At 38.9% G+C, this 19,189-nt stretch overlaps 1 protein-coding gene across 1 annotated transcript in view; it reads left to right on the forward strand.

Moving 5' to 3' along the window:
• The window catches only part of SACM1L (SAC1 like phosphatidylinositide phosphatase), a 33,696-nt gene extending 15,146 nt beyond the window's left edge, over positions 1–18,550 (forward strand). Inside the window, exons 6-20 of the mRNA XM_082317043.1 lie at positions 2,045–2,104; positions 3,686–3,719; positions 6,499–6,600; positions 8,591–8,676; positions 8,860–8,946; positions 9,394–9,462; positions 9,560–9,639; positions 11,666–11,764; positions 14,417–14,555; positions 14,776–14,845; positions 14,935–15,007; positions 15,470–15,563; positions 15,648–15,740; positions 16,485–16,542; positions 17,237–18,550. Of these exons, the coding sequence (XP_082173169.1) occupies positions 2,045–2,104; positions 3,686–3,719; positions 6,499–6,600; positions 8,591–8,676; positions 8,860–8,946; positions 9,394–9,462; positions 9,560–9,639; positions 11,666–11,764; positions 14,417–14,555; positions 14,776–14,845; positions 14,935–15,007; positions 15,470–15,563; positions 15,648–15,740; positions 16,485–16,542; positions 17,237–17,373 (1,281 nt within the window). The 3' untranslated portion in view covers positions 17,374–18,550. The remainder of the gene's footprint in view (positions 1–2,044; positions 2,105–3,685; positions 3,720–6,498; positions 6,601–8,590; positions 8,677–8,859; positions 8,947–9,393; positions 9,463–9,559; positions 9,640–11,665; positions 11,765–14,416; positions 14,556–14,775; positions 14,846–14,934; positions 15,008–15,469; positions 15,564–15,647; positions 15,741–16,484; positions 16,543–17,236) is intronic.
• Positions 18,551–19,189: the final 639 nt, after the last annotated feature.

The raw sequence follows: 19,189 nt of genomic DNA on the forward strand, positions 1-19,189 counted from the left end.
GCTTCATAGGGTGCTTAGAATAAGGGTGGAAATTGCTGGTCTGTAACGCTTCAGTACACAAATTTGTTCAGCATTGTGGCGTTTTATTGAAACTGTTAGAGGTTGCAGCTGAGCATACTAGTCCATCCTTCCTTAAGTCTCATAGCTTGTTAGCAACATGAAGTTCTAGAAATCTGTTCAGATGTGGTGTCAGACTTCTAGATCAGGCAGTTAGAAGTACTTACTGAAGTCTGCTTTAAATGGATTTAAAAAATCAAAAATAAATGAATGTTTGCCTCTGACTTCAATATTGAACACTTCAAATTGCAACAAGAAGGAACTAAGCAGAAAAATGAGAGAAAGCAGGTCATTCCTCTGACCTAGAATCGGGGGTTGGGGGGGGAACCCTAAGTGGAATAAATGGCACTTGACTTCGAATTCTGTTCCTGGATAACGTGGAACAGAACTGTGGGGTTTATGGCTCTTGGCACTAGGATGTTGCATTCTGTCTAAACTATGCCTATTCCTTATGTTTGAAACATGAATTTAATATGCTGCTTTTGTGTTAAAGACAACAGAATCGCACAACCAAATGCAATTTGAGCTTAAAATTCCCTTGTGCTTACAGAGTTCCAGAAACCTTAGTCTGGTAACTTACTATACTGCAGTGTAAACAAGGTCTAAACTGCCTCAGCACTGAAATACTGAAACCTTCGGAGTCAATAGCACTTTTTCTTCGTTACTGAAGAGGTGACAGTGGAGTCGTGAGATGTTGTCTCCTAGTTACTGAAACTGTCTTAGCTGGGGAAGCAGTACACTTTTTCCAAGATTAAAAAAAAAAATCAATTTAAAAATCAGTTTATAGTTGGGGACTATTTTGCATTACCAAATGCTGCTTTGGCAATACTCTTGCCAGGGAGAGCCGTTACCGACATGAAAGGATTGGTTTGCTTTAAAATTGTGGCACTTCAGAAGGTTGTTTGAAAAGCAAAGTACAGTAAAAAGGTTCAGGTTCAAGTAAATTCAGATGTTAGATGGTTAAAACAATTTTAATATAATTTCACACTTATGTGGTTGCAGTGTAATGGCTTAATGAAAGGATGGTGGCAATTTAGGGCATCTCCAGTTTACAAGAGAAGCCTGGCCTGTGTGTGGGTGTTTTGGTTTTGGTTTGATACTTGTTTGTTGTGGTTTTTTTTTTTTTCTTTTAAACAGTACTGATAGAAGGAAACATCCCCAATATAGGGGCACCAAAGCATCCTGTCATGTTCTTGCACTAGTTCATGATACTACAAGTAGGATTTGATCAGTTTCTGGCATATAGTTTTATTTGTTTTCTGTTAAACAAAGGGCTGTTCCAACACTGAACTTGAGTTAACCCTCGTTCTTAGTGATGTATTGCCTGCCTGCCTTATCTTAAAGTTGAGATTTATGCCAGTTCCCTGGAGCCTGCACTGCATTCTGCAGCAAATGGCACTTTTGTGACTAATCTGGTAGCTTTCTGGAATGTGCTCAGCAACCTACTCAAGACAATTTCGAGGTGAATTAGGAGTAGGAAATACACGAAGTTGAAGAGGATCATTTATGCAGCAGAATATAAATACTTTTGTCTTTTCAGCTACAAGTATTGCTTAACATTAAGTTTTTCAGAATTTTTGATTATTGCATACAGGACTCCTTGCAACTTTACCTTCTGCCCATTTTAGGAGTGTTACCTTGCTACTGTTCTCTAAAATCTTGGGTAATCTCTTCAAGCCCTGTTTACTTAGGGCAAAGACTGGAATGTTCTACTGATGCTGAACCATTAACAACTGAGTTGCAGTATGCCTGAAGTGTCAGGCAACATGCTTAAAGATTGGAGAGAACTGTTCTTTTAACTATTTTCATTTTATTTAGGTTTCTAGTTGAGGTTATGAATGGTACTGATGAAAGAAGAACGTTCCATCTCCATGTACATCTGTTCACCTAAACTTGTGTAATGCATGAATACTATGATATTCTCTTTATGTTGAATTAAACAGAACTGACAGTCTCTAAAAACATGTTGGCTTTTTTCTTGCTGCAGGCAGATCCAAGGTTTGTATGGAATGGACATCTTCTTAGAGAATTTGCTGCTCAACCAGAGGTAAACACTTTGTAATGATTATATTAATAGAGGACAATATACTTTTAGTATACAAGAGTTTCCTGTAATTCTGTCTCTGGCTTCAGACAGCCAGAATCTAGTATAATATGGCTATTCATCTTCTAGTTTAGCACAGTGACAGTCTTCTGCTTTCAGACTTCCAACTTTATGTCAATGTCCTCAATAGTACATATAGTAAAGCTGACTCTTTGGAAATGTCTGCATTTGAAGATACTGTGGTGAGACTGCACTCATATAAACCAAAGGGGAAGTTACACTGCACAGCATGTGCTTCTCAAGCTTTTTTGAAGTTTAGCTACTTATTTATCTTTAGGTATAGACAAGGTTCAGCTCATCTCCTTTTTCTAAGACTGGCTAGCATCTTTCTTCATGGCTGCAGCTTAAACTTCATTTGTCTGGTGAATAGGTCATAAAGCTGATAATTAAAGAGTAAGACTGACAGTTTAAATTCTTTCCGTTTACTTCAAATGAAGACTGGAAGTGTAACCTTTGAATTCACTTAGTTCAGCAAATACAAGTGCATGACCATGAGCGGACTGATCTAAGCTCCTTCCTCCTAGAGACTTCAGATGTGTGTTAAACTTCTCGAACTGTCTGCACTACAGCAACCTTTTCTCCCTAGCAGTACTGCTCATTTATCGAAGTGAATGACGCACTGCTTCTATTTCTGTCTCGGTAACCTGTGGAGATGTGCTCTTGCATTAGACAGCACTGTTCCAAAAGGCTGGATTGTGCAGTGCTTCTGGAATGTGAAGATATGAATTAGCAAAGGGCTGTTGTGCATATTCCGGAGGCGTATGACTGGGTATATGGTTTGGGTAGTGCTAAGCAAACAAAGCTTGGGAAATGAGAGAGAAGCTGTAGTGGGAACAGCAAAGAAAGCCAAGTATGGCTGGTTGGTGAAAACAGATGTAGGAGGCAAAACACAGAAGTTGAAACGGGAGATAACTGATATGTGAGGGGAAGCATGACCTAATATTGACTACAGGTGTCTTGCTATGGTAACAGTTTCAGGTAATGAAATGTGGTATTTCTGACTTCTAGTATTGGAAAAATTTTGTTTTAAACTTTTTTGAAAGACCAAGTTATTCAGGAGTGGCAGGGTGGGAAAAACCCTGGAACAAGCATTTCGAGTATTAACCATGTAGAAGTATTCCTTACTGAAGCCCTGTGTTGTTTACTGCTATCTCTGCTTACATCCTACTGTGGAGGTACAGCAAATACCATATCAAAAGGTTTTCAGCGTGTACTACTTTATCTGGCATGTTTGTAGAAGAGTAAATTCCATGTATAGGAGGACAAAGCAGCTTGAGTTTTTTTTTTGTCAAGGTTACTTAATTAGGATTAGACTTTTACTTTTTCCCTGCTGCTAATGGGGTTACATATGTTGCTATTTCCTTTGAACTTTTTTTTCTCAGAAAGAATTACTGCACCCTAAATGAAGTAAATGATATAAACTGTACAAAAGTATCAAAAAACCTCCTAGACAAGAGTTATTCACTTATCTTTTTTTTGGCTGCTAGTGGTTAATATTTTTAACATGTATTGCGTGTGTTTCAGATCCATAGGTTTGCTACGCCTGTGATGCACGGATGTATCCTTTTATGTGGTAAAGCTCAGTGCTGAATATGGTAGTCTAACAGCAGCCACATCAGCAACCATTTTGCTCTATTGGCTATGACAGAACACTATAACAGAACACAGTGTCAGAATTAAGCTGTAGTTTGTTCAGATGTGAGCATTGCATATTGTTTGATAGACCACTCATATGTTAACTCACTTGAATATTCTGCTTTTAAGGCTTAATGTATTTAATTTTACAGGCATGATTTGCATAACTGTTTTTCAATGGGATTGAAGGTTAAGATGAATATGGTAAATGCTCTCAATCAGCCTTAGTACTTTTTATCTTGCTGTAAGGATACCTTCACTTAGCATTTACTTTGGATTTAAAATAAGGGAGAACAGTTTTGACTTGAAGGAGTGCTTATGGATATTCCTGTTGATGAATAAAAGGATAAGGAGTTCTACTGAAGGCTCCTGGAACACTTCTAGCCAGCTGCTTTTCCTGCACCAACGCTTTGGGAAACAGCCTTTTTAGCAAAGCAGTCACGAGTTTATTTTTGAGAAGGGGTGTATGCTGTGAGTAAGCCTAATGCTTTCTGGAGGCAATGTTCCTCATGCAGTGTGTGATCAACAGTAAGTCCCAGGTGCTCCTGGACTGGCAGCATGAAAAGGACTGGCAAGACTGGACGGAGCAACTCATGCCGCATTCTCCTTGAGTTCCTCCATTGCAAAGGCCCCTCAGGTATATGCAGGGAACAGCTTCCAGACTGGATCAGTTGTTCTGGTAGGGCTGTTAGTAGCTGGCAGATCTCCAGTCCTCCTTCCCTGTGACTTCATTTAATGGAAAATGTTGTGGGAGTAGGTGGAGAGGCAAGGAAAGATAGCAAAAGGGAACTGTCAGAACAACCCAGTCCTTACCCTGCAAGTCCTGGGTGGAAGAGACTGGGTGGATTGCAATTAGCAATTGGCAGACTGCAATTAACACCTTCCTCAGTCCTATTTTCACTATATAAATAACTAGCATAAGTAATGTATGTTTTGCTGTAATTCTAATACTAAGCAAACACCTTAGCGAACCCAGCAATTCAAAGAAACTGGGTTTTTAGTGATGAAAAGGCTAGGAAGAGCCCTAAGCAGAATTGTTACAATACCACTAGCAGTTATTTGAGTAAAATCAAAGATTCTCCCTCCCTTCTCCCCCCATATAAACCTAAATATCTTTTGTTCAACTGTCTGGAGTGGGGTTCTAGTCTTGCAGTGATGAGAAATTATGGACTGACTTGGGTAATGAAGACTTTGATCATCTGAAGCCTAAACTACATTTAATATTTCCCTTCCAAAAAAACCAACCAAACAAACAAAAACCACCAACGTTCTAAAGAACAATAAATTATGTCCTTTTTTTTGTGTGTGTGGAAGGCAGCCAATGGCAAGTTGCCATTTAAGTTAGGACAGAGATTGCAGACAGAAAATGGGCTGACTATTGCGAAGCAGTTAAGTTTAGAGGTAACCTTTCTTTGCAGGAAAATGTTGGCTCTACAAGTGTTGGATTAAAGGGACCTGGCAGTCATTTTCTAGGAAAGCAGAGGAACAGGTCTTTTTCACAGCAAGTTGTGAGAACATTCTGGATTATGTAGGGCCAATTTGTATTATATTTTTTAAATTTTTAACAAACAGTATTAACACAAATGCACACATAAATCAATATGTTCCATGTATGCAGTCAGTGTGCTCTTTAACATAGCTTAGGTACTCACATGTGACACAGATGCTTTATGTCCCATTTGAATCATAAATGCAGAATCACTGTAAAATGTGCTATTTTAAAAAAAGAAAATAATCTTGTTTACTTTACCAACCTTAAGACAAAGTATCTCAACTCCTCAAAGAATAGAAGACTGTAGTATGCTAATACTGCAGCTTGCAAAAATTGACCATTTTGATCTTTTGTTTGCTTTAAAGTTGTAGGTTTCAGTTTTTAGGGGCAAAGGATGAAAGCCTGTGAATATACCTGGAGAAGTTATTCACGATGAATGCTGGTTTTTATTAGACTTCATAGTTTACTGTAGTCCAAATAAAGGCAATTATAACCAGTACAGAACAAGACTCTAAAACTGAAACTAGTTGTCAATGGTCCCTCTTTGTTAATTAGTCCCAGATTATGGTGTGTCTACCACTTTGGGTATCCAGCCTGTGCAGGAAAGCATTCTTACCTAAGAATCTCCCACTGGAGACTTGGTACGTGTTCATTCTTTTCCTTGGCATGGATTTGAAAGCCAGCCTACCTCGCTGCTAGTTCTGGCATCTGTAAATGTGATGTGTTGCACTTACAGGTGCAAGGTATAACAGCCCAAGATATTAACTCTTCTAAAAGCCTAGAAAAAAGTTTGAGTGGTGTTTTTTGTTAAAAGCAAGAGGGGCAAGAAACTGTTAAGATACCTTAATAAAATTATGGATGAGATAGATGTAGCACTGAATAGAACTTCAGCAGTCAGTTCATTTAATGATAGACATAGGACCATAAGACCAGATTAATCTTCTTTAGAATCCTGTTTTCTCAAAATTATAGCAGTTTTAATGTGTGTTCATCAGTGACATCACCTATAGCCTGTCCTTTTGTGATGCACATACTGATGCTAATATTAGATTACTCTCTCTCAGGTTTAATGTTCAGCTGTTATTTGTGTGAGAAATGTTTACAAGTTTCTTTGAATGTGGTCGCTTGGTTTCTTGATGCTTCCTACCTCTCGATATATAAAAATATTCTAATGAAATTTGTGGGGTTTTTCCTTAGTGTTATTCATTAGTTATCACTATGCACTCTTGTTCTATTAATGGCAAGTGTTTTGACTGGCTCCTTGTTTCCAGAAGAAGCTGTTTCAGGGCTGGTGTACGCTACTATGTAAGAGGTAAAATAGCAAATTGATTTATTTTAAAATCGTGTAAATTCCACCTATACATGTGACTTACCTTTAAGAGTAATTGCTGTATAATGACTTGAACAAAAAAATGCTTATTATAGTTTGTCTCAAGAGGTCCTTGCTCCAAAGAAAATATTAGGAACCTATATGATAAACTGAAGCATGTTCTGGTATTTATTAAAACCGACTCCTCTTTATTTCTCCTAGAGATAACTGCAGAAGTTTTGCAGGGGTTTTTAACACTTTACTATTTTTGTTGGAGTTAAATGCAAGTGTGTAATAGCCCTTTTGGCCTAGTAGTAAATTCAACTAAGAGCATCATTGATGCTGGCAGGGGAGCCCTGAATAGTGGTGTTCTTGAATTGTTTCAAGTTAAAAAGTGAACAAGGAAATGGATTTACAGAATCGTGGAATAGTTGGGGTTGGAAGGGACCTCTGGAGATCACCTAGTCCAACCTGCTAAAGCAGGTTCACCTAGAGTAGGTTGCACAGGATCACGTCCAGGCAGGTTTTGAATCTCTCTAGAGAAGGAGACTCTACAACCTCTCTGGGCAGCCTGTTCCAGTGCTCTGTCACCCTCAAAGTAAAGAAGTTTTTCCTCATATTCGGATGGAACTTCCTGTGTTTCAGTCTGTGCCCGTTGCCCCTTATCCTGTTGCTGGGCACCACTGAAAAGTCTGGCCCCATCTTCCTCACACCCACCCTTAAGATATTTGTAAGTGCTGGTAAGATCCCCTCTCAATCTCCTCTTCTCCAGGCTAAACAGACCCAGCTCGCTCAGCCTTTCCTCGTAAGAGAGATGTTCCAGTCCCCTAATCATCTCCGTAGCCCTCCACTGGACTCTCTCTAGTTCCTTGTCTTTCTTGATCAGGGGAGCCCAGAACTGCACACAGTACTCCAGATGTGGCCTTAGCAGGGCAGAGTAGAGGGGGAGGATAACCTCCCTTGACCTGCTGGCCACACTCTTCCTAATGCAGCCCAGGATGCCCTTGGCCTTCTTGGCCACTGCTGGCTCATGGTTAACTTGTTGTCCACCAGGACTCCCAGGTCCTTCTCTGCAGAGCTGCTTTCCAGCAGGTCAGCCCCTAGCCTGTACTGGTGCATGGGGTTATTCCTCCCTAGGTGCAGGACCCTACACTTGCTGTTGTTGAACTTCATTAGGTTCCTCTCCACGCAACTCTCTAGCCTGTCCAGGCCTTGCTGAATGGCGGCACACCCTTCTGGTGTATCAGCCGCTCCTCCCAGTTTTATATCGTCAGCAAACTTGCCAAGGGCACGCTCTGTCCCTTCATCCAGGTCATTGATGAATAAGTTGAACAATATTGGACCCAGTACTGACCCCTGGGGAACGCTGCTAGCTACAGGCCTCCAACTAGGCTCTGTGCCACTGATCACGACCCTCTGAGCTCTGCCATTCAGCCAGTTCTCAATCCATCTCACTGTCCACGCATCTAACCCACATTTCCTGAGCTTACCTGTGAGGATGTAATGGGAGACGGTGTGAAAAGCCTTGCTGCAGTCAAGGTAGACAACATCCACTGCTCTCCCCTCATCCACCCAGCCAGGCATGCCATCATAAAAGGCTATCAGATTATTTAAATTGCTTTCTCTGTTCTTAGTCCCAACATACATACTTTTGAAGAAATTTGTCAGTTTCTGCAGTACCATTGCTACTGAATTGTGAATATTTCAGTGTCAAAGCACTTGTATTTTATTTTGTATTAAACTACTCAATTTCTGTGACTATAAATATCAAAATGTGTTAAGCACAACTGTGCTTCTTCAAGTTAAATTTAGTACAGATCGTGTTAAACTTTGGCCACAGATGTGTTTAATTTACCATTTTCTGGCAGCTCTGTGGTATTTTCATGCTTCCTGTCAGTGCTTGAAAGGGAAGGGCTAGGAAGCCTTTTGCTGATATACTGTTGCTGTTCTGCAGCCAGTCTGAGCTGGTTAACGAGGTCTTTCTCTTACATAGGTATTGATTCAGAAGGACATGCTGCTAACTTTGTTGAAACAGAACAAATTGTGCATTACAAGGGGAGCAAGGCATCGTTTGTTCAGGTAAAGTCTGTAAGGAACTGCTCGCTGGCTTAAGATGTATAGATAGATAGCTCTGTCTGTGTTTCTAAATATAGATTATATACAAGATGTGCATGTGCACAAATAAATGAAGTCTGGTTTACTTTTAAATGGCAAGTGAGTTTGTAAGTTTTGTTGTTTAAAACTATTTTCATTCTTTTGCAGACCCGTGGATCAATTCCATTTTTCTGGTCTCAAAGACCAAACCTCAAGTACAAACCAAAGCCACAGATCAGCAAGTCAGTAAATCATGTATGTGAGTGTTTGTTGTGTCTTGGGGTTTTGATATATTTCTGGGCTCATCTTTGTGTGATAAAGTAACAAACTGTAATCAGAAGAGTTTTGTAAAACTGGATTGAGCTTTGTTTGAAAAGTAGTAGCCTTGTACTCCTTAAGGTGAGTTCAGAGCCTGAAAAAAAAATCCAGACATAATGGGAGTAGTTTCTCTTTGGTTCTTGTTTGCAACAGTTTTAGTAGCTGCACAATACTCATTATCTGTGGTATGTTTAATAAGGAGAGCTGAATCGACTGGGGGGATGAAAGTGGAAATGTATTAGCACAACAGAGAACATAAAACACTATTCTTAGTTATAAAACTATCCATGCAGTATCATCAAAAAGATGATTATAGAGATTTCTTCTAAATCATAAATCTTAATAGTAGTGTACATCCGTCAACACATTTCCTTTCTCTTCTAGATGGATGGCTTCCAAAGACATTTTGACTCGCAAATAATTAGCTATGGAAAGCAAATGATTGTCAACTTGGTATGCTTTCATTTTTTCTTCCTGAAAAAACTGTTGTTCTTTTAAGCAGGCTTTTGAGTAATACTGTCTTTTTTTTTTTTTTTTTCCTTTCTCCCAGGTTAACCAAAAAGGTTCAGAGAAGCCTCTTGAGCAAACATTTGCGAAAATGGTAAACAGCATGGCAAACGGAATGGTCAGGTACATGTGAAGTGAAATGATACATTCTGTGTTAAAAGTTGTGCATTGCCTCTGAGACCCACAGAGTGATCAGTTCTTTGGGGGCCTTTACCAACTGTCTTGATTTGTTTGAGTTTTATTTTTACGAAGTAACTTGCATATGACCAATGCCCCTACCTCAGAGCTCGCATTCTAAGCAGAAGTGAGACTGAGAAGCAAATATGGGACAAAGAGGAGACAGAATAAAGAAGTGAGCTCAGAGGCAATGGTAGTGCCAGTATTGGAGTAATAGTATGCTATGAGAACTGTGGAGATCTTCTGCATTTTAGGAAAAAGAAATCATGCCCTGTAGAACTAGCTTCTGGCAAAAGGGCATGGTTACATTGCTAACTTCTAAAGGAGTGCTGAATGTGAGCAAAACAGTATTGAGATAAAGGAGGAAACAGTAAGGAGAACGTGTAGTTTAAATGTCTGGACCTCAGTGTAACAATGGGCCAAGAGTGAAGAATGCACTTTAATCACAAGAGAAATTCCATCTCTTTGTGGGAATCCTGAGTGCAGTACACAATTTTACAACTTGCCTGTGCTTGCTTTCACTAAGTTCTAGAGGGCGGGCTAGCATCTAGCTCCCACAGATACTTACCTCTATCTTTTCCTTGAAATTGCTGTATCGTATTATTGTCACTCATGTATGTCAAAGGGCAAAATCCTACCCCTCAGCAAAAAGGCATCCTGTTTTAATAAGGATTCACGTCTGTCTAAGCATAACTAAGGAATTGCAGAGTATAATCAAGATGCCCTTATAAATCCTGACATACTTTGAATTTTCCAAGCTTTTTTCTGCCTGTGTGATGCCCTGCTGCTGCCTTCACTAGGGTGGTTGTAGATGTCTGTCTCACTTCTATGTGCTTCTTTTACTACCTTCACGGGTGCGTTACGGTGTGTTATTAGTGTGTGGGTGTGAATTTTTCTTTTGTTTTTATTAAAAAAGACCACTTCAAAGGTGAGCTCTCTCCTCACTCTCACACCTAGGCTGGTACTGATACCTTAGCTGTACAAAGCTTGTGGAATTCTGTGCATCTTTGCTATAAAGTCATGTGGTGGAAACCAAGATGTAAAATTCTGTCCAGGTGTGTTTTAGAGATGCTGCTTGCTCTGTATATGTTGAAAAGTAGTGTTTGTCAGCCCCGTTTTCTTAATGCAGCCAAAATCCTTTTTCTTTGTTAGTCAGTTTTGATGGCATTTACCTGCCAGACTGAGACTTAACTCTTCAGTGTGTGTGTGTGTATACACACACACACCCCCCCCCATCTTTCTTCACACAAATAGTCTTGAAAACTTGGTAAATAATAACTTTTGGATTATGAATACTTGAGGGGAGGAATGTAATGCCCTGTAATTCACAGCAAATGTGTATATATAGAAATGTTGAATCAAACACCACTCATCTAGAGCACTTCTTACCAGAAATGAATTGGGTGTTAAAATCGTGTTCCAAGTTAGTAGCTGTTTAATTTTCTTACGACAGAGTAGGTTAGCTGTTTAAACAGAATCTGACTCAGGTTTCTAGAGAGCGATCAAGGGAATTATGCTGCATGCCAGCAAAGAATGTTGCATTTCAACACTGTGTCTCTTTCAAAGTAAACTGAAGTTCCCAGTGCAGTTGCTTGGAACAGAGGAGGGCAAAAGAATCCTGGTGGAGAAAAAAAAAAAGGTGAAATTAGATGCATATCCCTTCTGTACTTTCTGGAGGAAAAATACTAGCCAGAACATAGAATGAGTAACTTGGAACTGAATGTGTGCTTCCCCAGACTAATGGCATCTTGTGAAGAAATGTAAATGCTGTCACCACGCACACTAAGGGTGCAGCCTCAGGAGGATTATGGAGCACTGACAAAATCCACGGATATTTGCTGGAAGGCATCTCTAAAGAAAAACAAATCCTCTGTCACTACCTGTTTTATAGATCAGCCCTTCCCTGTGGGGTTTCTGAGACCTTCACTGCAGTACATATGTAATCTGAAAAGATGCTTCTCTCTCTGAACAGATACATAGCATTTGACTTCCATAAAGAGTGCAGTCGGATGAGGTGGGATCGACTTCAGATTTTGATGGATCAACTAGCAGAACAGCAAGATGAGTTTAGGTAAGGCTCTGCCGTTCTTCTTACTTCTGTACTGTTAAAATGAGACCACTTTCTCATAGTTTCTGTTGTGTTGAGTTAAGGCACAGTAAAAGACACCTGTAATCTTCTATAAAGAAGATGTATTCATATGCATTAGTGCTTCCATATCTCTGATCTCTTGCTGATATCATGTGCAACATTACAGATCTGGTAGCGGGTGATATATAGAGCCCTTTTTATGTCTGAATAAAATGGTTCTGAGAATCGTAGCAACCCTGTGTTGTGACTCGAGCTGCCTTTGTACTTTTGGGTAAAAGGTTAGCCAAAGAAATGAGTGTGCATGAAACTTGAAACTATTAAAAAGTCTGCTTAGGTGATTTTTTTTTTTTTCATCCAAGTGTAACTCCATGTGTTGTTGACTGAAAACTGTTCTGCTACATACTGTCAAACACTTGTAGTGCTCCTTCCACAGGCACCTGCTCTCTTTTTAAAAGTGTTTTTTCTAACACACATTGTTTGTGGCACCAAACCTTGGCACTGGCACTGATTTGTTAGACCTTACTAACGTAAATAAACCACAAGGAAACAAATTCTCATTTTGTTTAGTCATATAAAAGTAGACTAAATGTCCAAATCAACTTAAATCTTTGTTTAGTCCCACAATTGTGTTGTTTTAAGCACTTCTTGGTCTTTGCTACTTGTAGACAGGTAAATTGTTAGGGAAACTGTTTACTTTGTTCTGCTTTTCTGATTGCTTCCTTCCTGTTCCTAAAGTCTTGTGCCTAAAGCACAAAGTAGATCAGCTAAAACATTACAAAACTGGAAGTGGTGTACTCTATCCTAAAAAAATGAGGTGAGCTGTGGACTAGAACAGGAGTCTCATGAATGAAATCTCTTGCCTGGAATGAAGGCTGTGGGAATAGTATCAATTAATCAGATGATAGTGAATATTCTCTGCCCACCACCAAAAAAAAAAGTGTAAAAAACACTTGAAGAGCTGAAGAATAAATTGGCCTTGAGCACTTCAAATAAGGTGAAATAAGCATGTGGGGTGCCTATGCAGCAAGGATCTTAGAGTGAATACTGAATTACATAACTTGTTTCCTGTCACCTGCCATTGGAGGCTTACAAAAGAACGAGGCTTCCTTGAAATGAAGAAAAAGAAAAAAAGCCATGTGTCTCTAAAACAAAATACAAAAATGAAGGCTCTTTCTCAAGATTAGGTTGGCTCTACCTTGCCTTGTTTTGTTTCATCTAGAGTGACTGTTGCTTAAATAGAAACGGAAAAGTCCGAGTTCTGATGTTCTTAGAAAACAGTTCTGCAACCCTGAGGGAGGTAAACAACTATTTTCTGCAGGTGAAATCCACTTGTGAAAGACCTGTGAGAAAGGAGAGCTGGCTTCCTGGGGTTGGGGCAGGGGGGTGTTAGGGTTGGGGAGGGTGTTTTGTTTGTTTTTATTTTTTTTTACAGCAATTATAGGAGATGCAGCACTTAAACTATCTTATATAACCAGAAGTGTGTACTCTTCAACTACACTAATTATCCTAATACCAGTTCTAGGCAAAGCTTGGAGGGAGAAGGAGGAAAATGAAGATTTCACAGGTGTTATTGTTGCCTTCAATCATACAACAATGTAAAAGTTGGTTCAACAAAACTAGTTCTCCAAGAATGACAAAAATGGGTCTTGTTAACACAAGGTTGATCAAAGTAAATGCATATGCTTCTAAGGCTCTTGATTTTAGTACTGTGTGACTCTGACTTTATAATCTTAAAATGCTGTACAGTAGCAGTGGATCATGTGCTAGTCCACATTCAGAGTTCATAATTACATAATGGAGTAACTTAATCTACGGAATATGATCTGTAAACCTTTAGGCAACTGGAAATTTAATGCTGTGGCAGAAGGACAAGTATAGTTCTGTCCCATTCACACATCAAACTGATAACTTGATCAGCATATTTGTTTTACCAGCTCAGTTATCAGAACACTTGCATGCAATTCGGTATTAAAAATGATCTGTTATCAGTTAGTGGAAACACCTGGTTTAGTTGATTAAAAAGATTGAGGTAACAATTAGCATTGCAATTGCAGTTGCATGCAGTTGCAAGAGGGAAAATCTGGTTCTCCCAGATGCTCACATAATGGAGAGAAGAGTAAGTGACAGTAACAGATTTTTAGTAGTGGCCTTAAAGATTTGAATACCTTCCTGGAAGAAGTGTGCCTGACATCTTATATGACTTTTTATGCAGTGGTGACTGGATTGAACCAGGTGACCAGGTACATACAAATCTGGTTACTTCTGCTGTTACACTCTGCTAATTACCTTGATCTCTGTGGAGCTAGGACCTTATAACAACTGAAAAAAATAAAATGTAAGTCACTGATTTTGCACCAGAAGCTGCTCTTCCCAGTGGCATATAACTCAATGTTGCTGGTTGGCTGTCTAAATGATAAGAGTGAATACTGCCCTGAGATTACTAAATGTTCATATATTGATGCTGTTTTTCAGTGTGGGAGTCGAAGAATTCAGGGAGGCATCAAAGTTCAAAGACATGGCTAAGAACTCATATGCTCAAGACAACTGTTTTGCTTGTTAGAATAGTTACTTCTGAAAACGTGTGGTTTATATGGACTGTTATCTATAAATACTTAGGTGGATTGTATGTGTTAGTTATTTTCTAGTTGATTCCGATGGTAAAATTGTGACTCAGCAGGAAGGAATATTCCGCAGTAACTGCATGGACTGCCTTGATCGGACTAATGTGATTCAGAGCTTGTTAGCACGCCGATCTCTTCAAGCCCAGCTTCAGGTAAATCTTTTGTTCGTGTTTAACAAGCTGGAAGAGGAGAGAGGCTTTCCATTTTGAACGGAAATGTAATTTTAACACTTCGGTAAGAGCTTGCATACTTGAGTTACTGTACTACTTACTTGAAATAAGTAGTTAATTAATAAATACAGCTTTTTCTGAAAGCAAATCCTAATTTTTCTAGCAAACTACTACTGAGCCTCAATATGCTTTTTTGTTTTAGAGGCTAGGTGTTCTGCATGTTGGACAGAGAATTGAGGAGCAAGCAGACTTCGAGAAAATCTACAAAAATGGTAGGCTGTTGATAGAGTTCAAACAATCACTTTTTTCCAAACAGAGTACATAACTTCCTTAATCTTTCTTAATGTTTTCCTATTCACAGCATGGGCTGATAATGCTAATGCTTGTGCCAAACAATATGCTGGAACTGGTGCCTTAAAGACAGATTACACAAGGCAAGTCAGCCTTTCTTGTAAAGGCCTTCTGGGTTTTTGGAAATGTTTGGGATTTTCTTTAAGTCTTCATATCTGAGAGTGTTATTAATTTGGGGCTTAGACTGTTAATGAGTTTTGCAATGGTTCAACTGGTGAAATGTCAGACAAAAACCTACAGAAGAACATCATTCTTCACTGTGTTTATATGAAAGGAGAAAAGGCTATTTGGAAATAAAAACCAAGAAAATGTGTCTCTTCAAGGCACATTTATATTGTGGGATGGAGAGAAGTGTAATTTTACTTTTGAACTTTGTTACAAGTATGTGTAGTAATAATGCAGAGGCAGCACTAGATAAATGTATTTACATGCAGATATTCATTAAACATAGTACACATTTGAACAATGAAAGAACTGTAAATCTGAAATTATCTTCCTGAATTTATAAATCTATTTTAAATATTTTTCAAAACTTCTTTTTGCAGAACTGGGAAGAGAACTCAGTGGGGCTTAATAATGGATGGCTGGAACTCATTAATACGTTACTACAAAAATAACTTTTCTGATGGATTTAGACAAGTAAGTTAGGCTTTTAACTGTGGGGAAATGTATTTGATAAACATTGCTGTGCATTTTAACTCTTGCTCTCTGTTTCTTGTTCAGGATGCAATCGATCTTTTTCTTGGAAATTATTCAGTGGATGAAGTAGAACCTGCTAGTCCTCTACACGTCAAGAAAGACTGGAAGTTCTTAGCTGTGAGTATGGAGACTTTATTTGTGACTGGAGAAACATACAACCTTTTAGTCCCTTGCTTCAGATGACTAAGTAGAACTTGTCTATTTAGTAATGAAGCGTCCCTATAATCTGGTTATGTTTCTATGATACCTGCTTATAGGACTAAATCCAGACTGTTCCCTTGACAGAAAATGGAGTGTCCTTGAGGTATTGAAAAAACTGCTGCTTGCTCTTTTTTTTTTTTAAATCTGCTTCATCAAGTGGAAAGGGAGAAATTCTAGTAGTCACCATCAATGACTGTTTCCTTCTGCAGAAGAAACTTGTGAAGATCTTTTCTCATACTTCATGCAGAAGCATAGACTGTAACACAAAAAAATCTTTTTTTTTTTTTTTTTTTTTCTTCACCCTCCCCCTTCTATTTTGTGTAATGGGATTTGGGGACGCTATGGGTTTAATTGGTGGCTGGTGTATTTTTTTTTTTAAAAAAAAAAAAAACCAACAACAACAAAACAAAACACAAACCTCAACCTCTCTTTTAATAGATAGAAGGTGTATTTTAATTCTTAACTGAGATATTGAACACACTCTTCCAAATTTTGGAACTATCCCAAAATTTTAGTTGTACCTGACAGCAGGTGAATCAGCAAGTAAAGCAACTTTATTGCAGAGCAAGTAAATAACTTTGCAGTACAGCCCACCTGAAAGGAAATTAAGGAATATATGTGCTACAATATCAAGTGATAATTCTTTTTCTCTTTCCCCAGTTGCCTATTATTATGGTGGTTGCTTTCTCCATGTGCGTTATTTGTTTGCTAATGGCTGGTAAGTCGCTATTGAGTTTAATTTCACAAAATTAGCTTGCTTGCGTGTGGACTTTCTATAAATGGTTAGCAGAAACTATTCGGTGTAAAATTGCTTCTCAACCATGCTAAAAGGTGTTTGAGCATGGCTCTGGAGATTGAGGGTTAGCACTGTATCATTAATGTGGAAAAACCAGAGGTACTATAGAAAACGATGTTAAAACTTTTGTAGAAGTCACTTAAGGGGCAGTTAATTGCCCCCAAATTTAGTTGCACCTGAGAGAACATCTAGCTGGATGAATCCCCAGAAGAATAGCTACCTAATTTTGGGCAGAAAGACAGTTCAGAAAAGTCAGATATAGGCATAAGCCTGTTCTGATGGATGTCCCCCTAATCTAAATCTGTGTTGGGAGTTGTGAAGGTTTTTGCCTTCTGCTTTTGCCTTGAGTTGTCTAACGTCAGCGTCAATAGAGTTCTTGACTCTGACTTCTGTAGCTGTCTGTTCAAAATGTTCTAAGAACTGTGTGGCAAACACAGTTTTCCTAGGTAAGGAAATAGAAAAGGAAAAAAAACCCAGTACCCATGAAGGACTTCTAACTTCGCTTGACAGCAGATCTCTGAGGGAGGGCTTGAAATATTTTGCTTTTGTACTAAAAAAACCTCTCTCTGGTAACTGGAGATAATGAACTAAAATGTTTATCTGACTCTTTTAACAGGTGATACATGGACTGAGACACTGGCCTATGTGCTTTTCTGGGGAAGTGCAAGCTTTGGAACTTTTGCTATCATCCTTTACAACGGCAAGGATTTTGTAGATGCACCCAAGCTGGTCCAGAAAGAGAAGATGGACTGAATTTGTGTGTGTGGAAAGCGGCTTGGTAGTGAGGATTCCTCAAGCCACGCTTGGAGTCTCTACTGACCCGCTTTCCACACCGAGCAGCGGTCTTTTCAACATTCTTCCTTGGCAGCGGGGGGGGGCGGGGAGAAAATCGTGTCCTTTGGCGGTGGTAGCTTTCAACTGAGACCTGACTCAACAGTCTTAGTTGCAATGGTCTTTGGAATATTGCATTAGTGGAGGGGGCTCCACTCTTACTGAGGTAACGCAAAGAAGAAAGCCAGCTTTTTCGTATCGGGAGTGTTTTAGGGCGTAAGTGGACTGCTTAAGCTCATAGTCCAACCGGGCTGTTTCAGCTGAATTTCTGGTCTCTGGCTTGACAGGAGAGCGCTCCGATGCTGTTCATGTGTCAAAAAACCCAGATGTTGAAGCATTAATAATGGAGCTTCTAATTACGGTCTCTGAACAAATACGGCTTCATACCAATAAAAAGCCTGGTTCCAAGACTTACAGCTGGATTACCTTTGTCGTGATAAAGTCCATGTTAAGGAGTCCTTTGTGCATATTCGTGTGTGGATTCTTTTCACTAAATATAAAAGATTTTTGAATCCTAATGCTCTTCTACAATGAGCTTTTTTGTCCTGTCTTGTTTATCTAGGACTGATGCAATATTCTACTAATCATTGTTTGGGTGAAAGGACAGTGTAATTGGATGTTCCTGAAGTTGCAAATGTCTTGCACTGTTTCAATACTAGTCTCCAGACGTTGATTCATTAGTTAGCGAGTTAAAATAGAGAATTTTCTTTCTAAAGATGTAAATGAAATCAAAGAATGTAAAAATCCTTTGCAGTGTTTATTGAACCTTCCTTATGCTAAAGGTCCAAAGTACTCCATTACTTTTAAGAATGGGTCACAATGTAAGAGGTGAACTTCATATTGTTTTGCTAGTCAGCTGCTTCTGTTCTTGGTTATGTTGAAATAATTTCTGAAAGAAGGAATACCAACCTGAGAAGAAAGCATTTGGTCTAAACTCCATGTTTGCACTTGGGAGCAGCAGCTTGCTTTTCATGCATGATACTGTAACACACTCTTTAAAAAAAAAAAAAAAAAAAAAGCTGCAGAATAAATTGTGCTGGTTAATAATAAATGTGTGTCTTTAAATTTAGTGCTTCCAAGCTGTATAAAAATAAGTAATCCTAATCAAGGACCAATTTTAAACTATTTTGTCACTTATTTTATATGGTTTGTTCAAAACCAGACATGGAACTTGCTTAAGGCGCTGTGCATTGTTTAATATGTCCTGTAAGTACAGCTGTATATTCAGATTGCGATTATAAAATTTAAACGGGGGGGAGGGAGAAACATGTAGAATACTAGGACTAGCACAGTTGTCACTATTGAAGATAGAACACAAAACACTGATACTGCAGTGTTTCCTTGTGTTTAGACTGAAAATATGTACAGATTTTTGCAACTCTTAACTGTTCATTTTAACCTTGAATGTTTCTGGAGGCCTCTCTGGGTTTTGTGTAAACATAATCTGTTCATAAGCCCTAGTACTTGCAGAGTGTCTGTTTGCTTCTAGATGCTGTAACGGAAATGCCAGTTGACAGTGAACTGGAAAAATCCTCTAACTTAAATTTTTCAAAGGTGAACTCCATTATGGGCACAAAGTACAGGAAGATCATCGACTCGGTGTTTGAAAGGAATGGTTTTGATGGCTCACTGGCAGTTGGCGTTTGAAACTTGGTTCGGTTGTCTTGCAGCCTGGAACTAAATCTTTGCATCTTTGGTGAAGAACTTGTTGCAGCAAGACCAAACTTGAATTGCTAAC

Source organism: Platalea leucorodia (assembly GCF_965183815.1).
Source record: "Platalea leucorodia genome assembly, chromosome: 1".
NCBI classification, from domain to species: Eukaryota; Metazoa; Chordata; class Aves; order Pelecaniformes; family Threskiornithidae; genus Platalea; species Platalea leucorodia.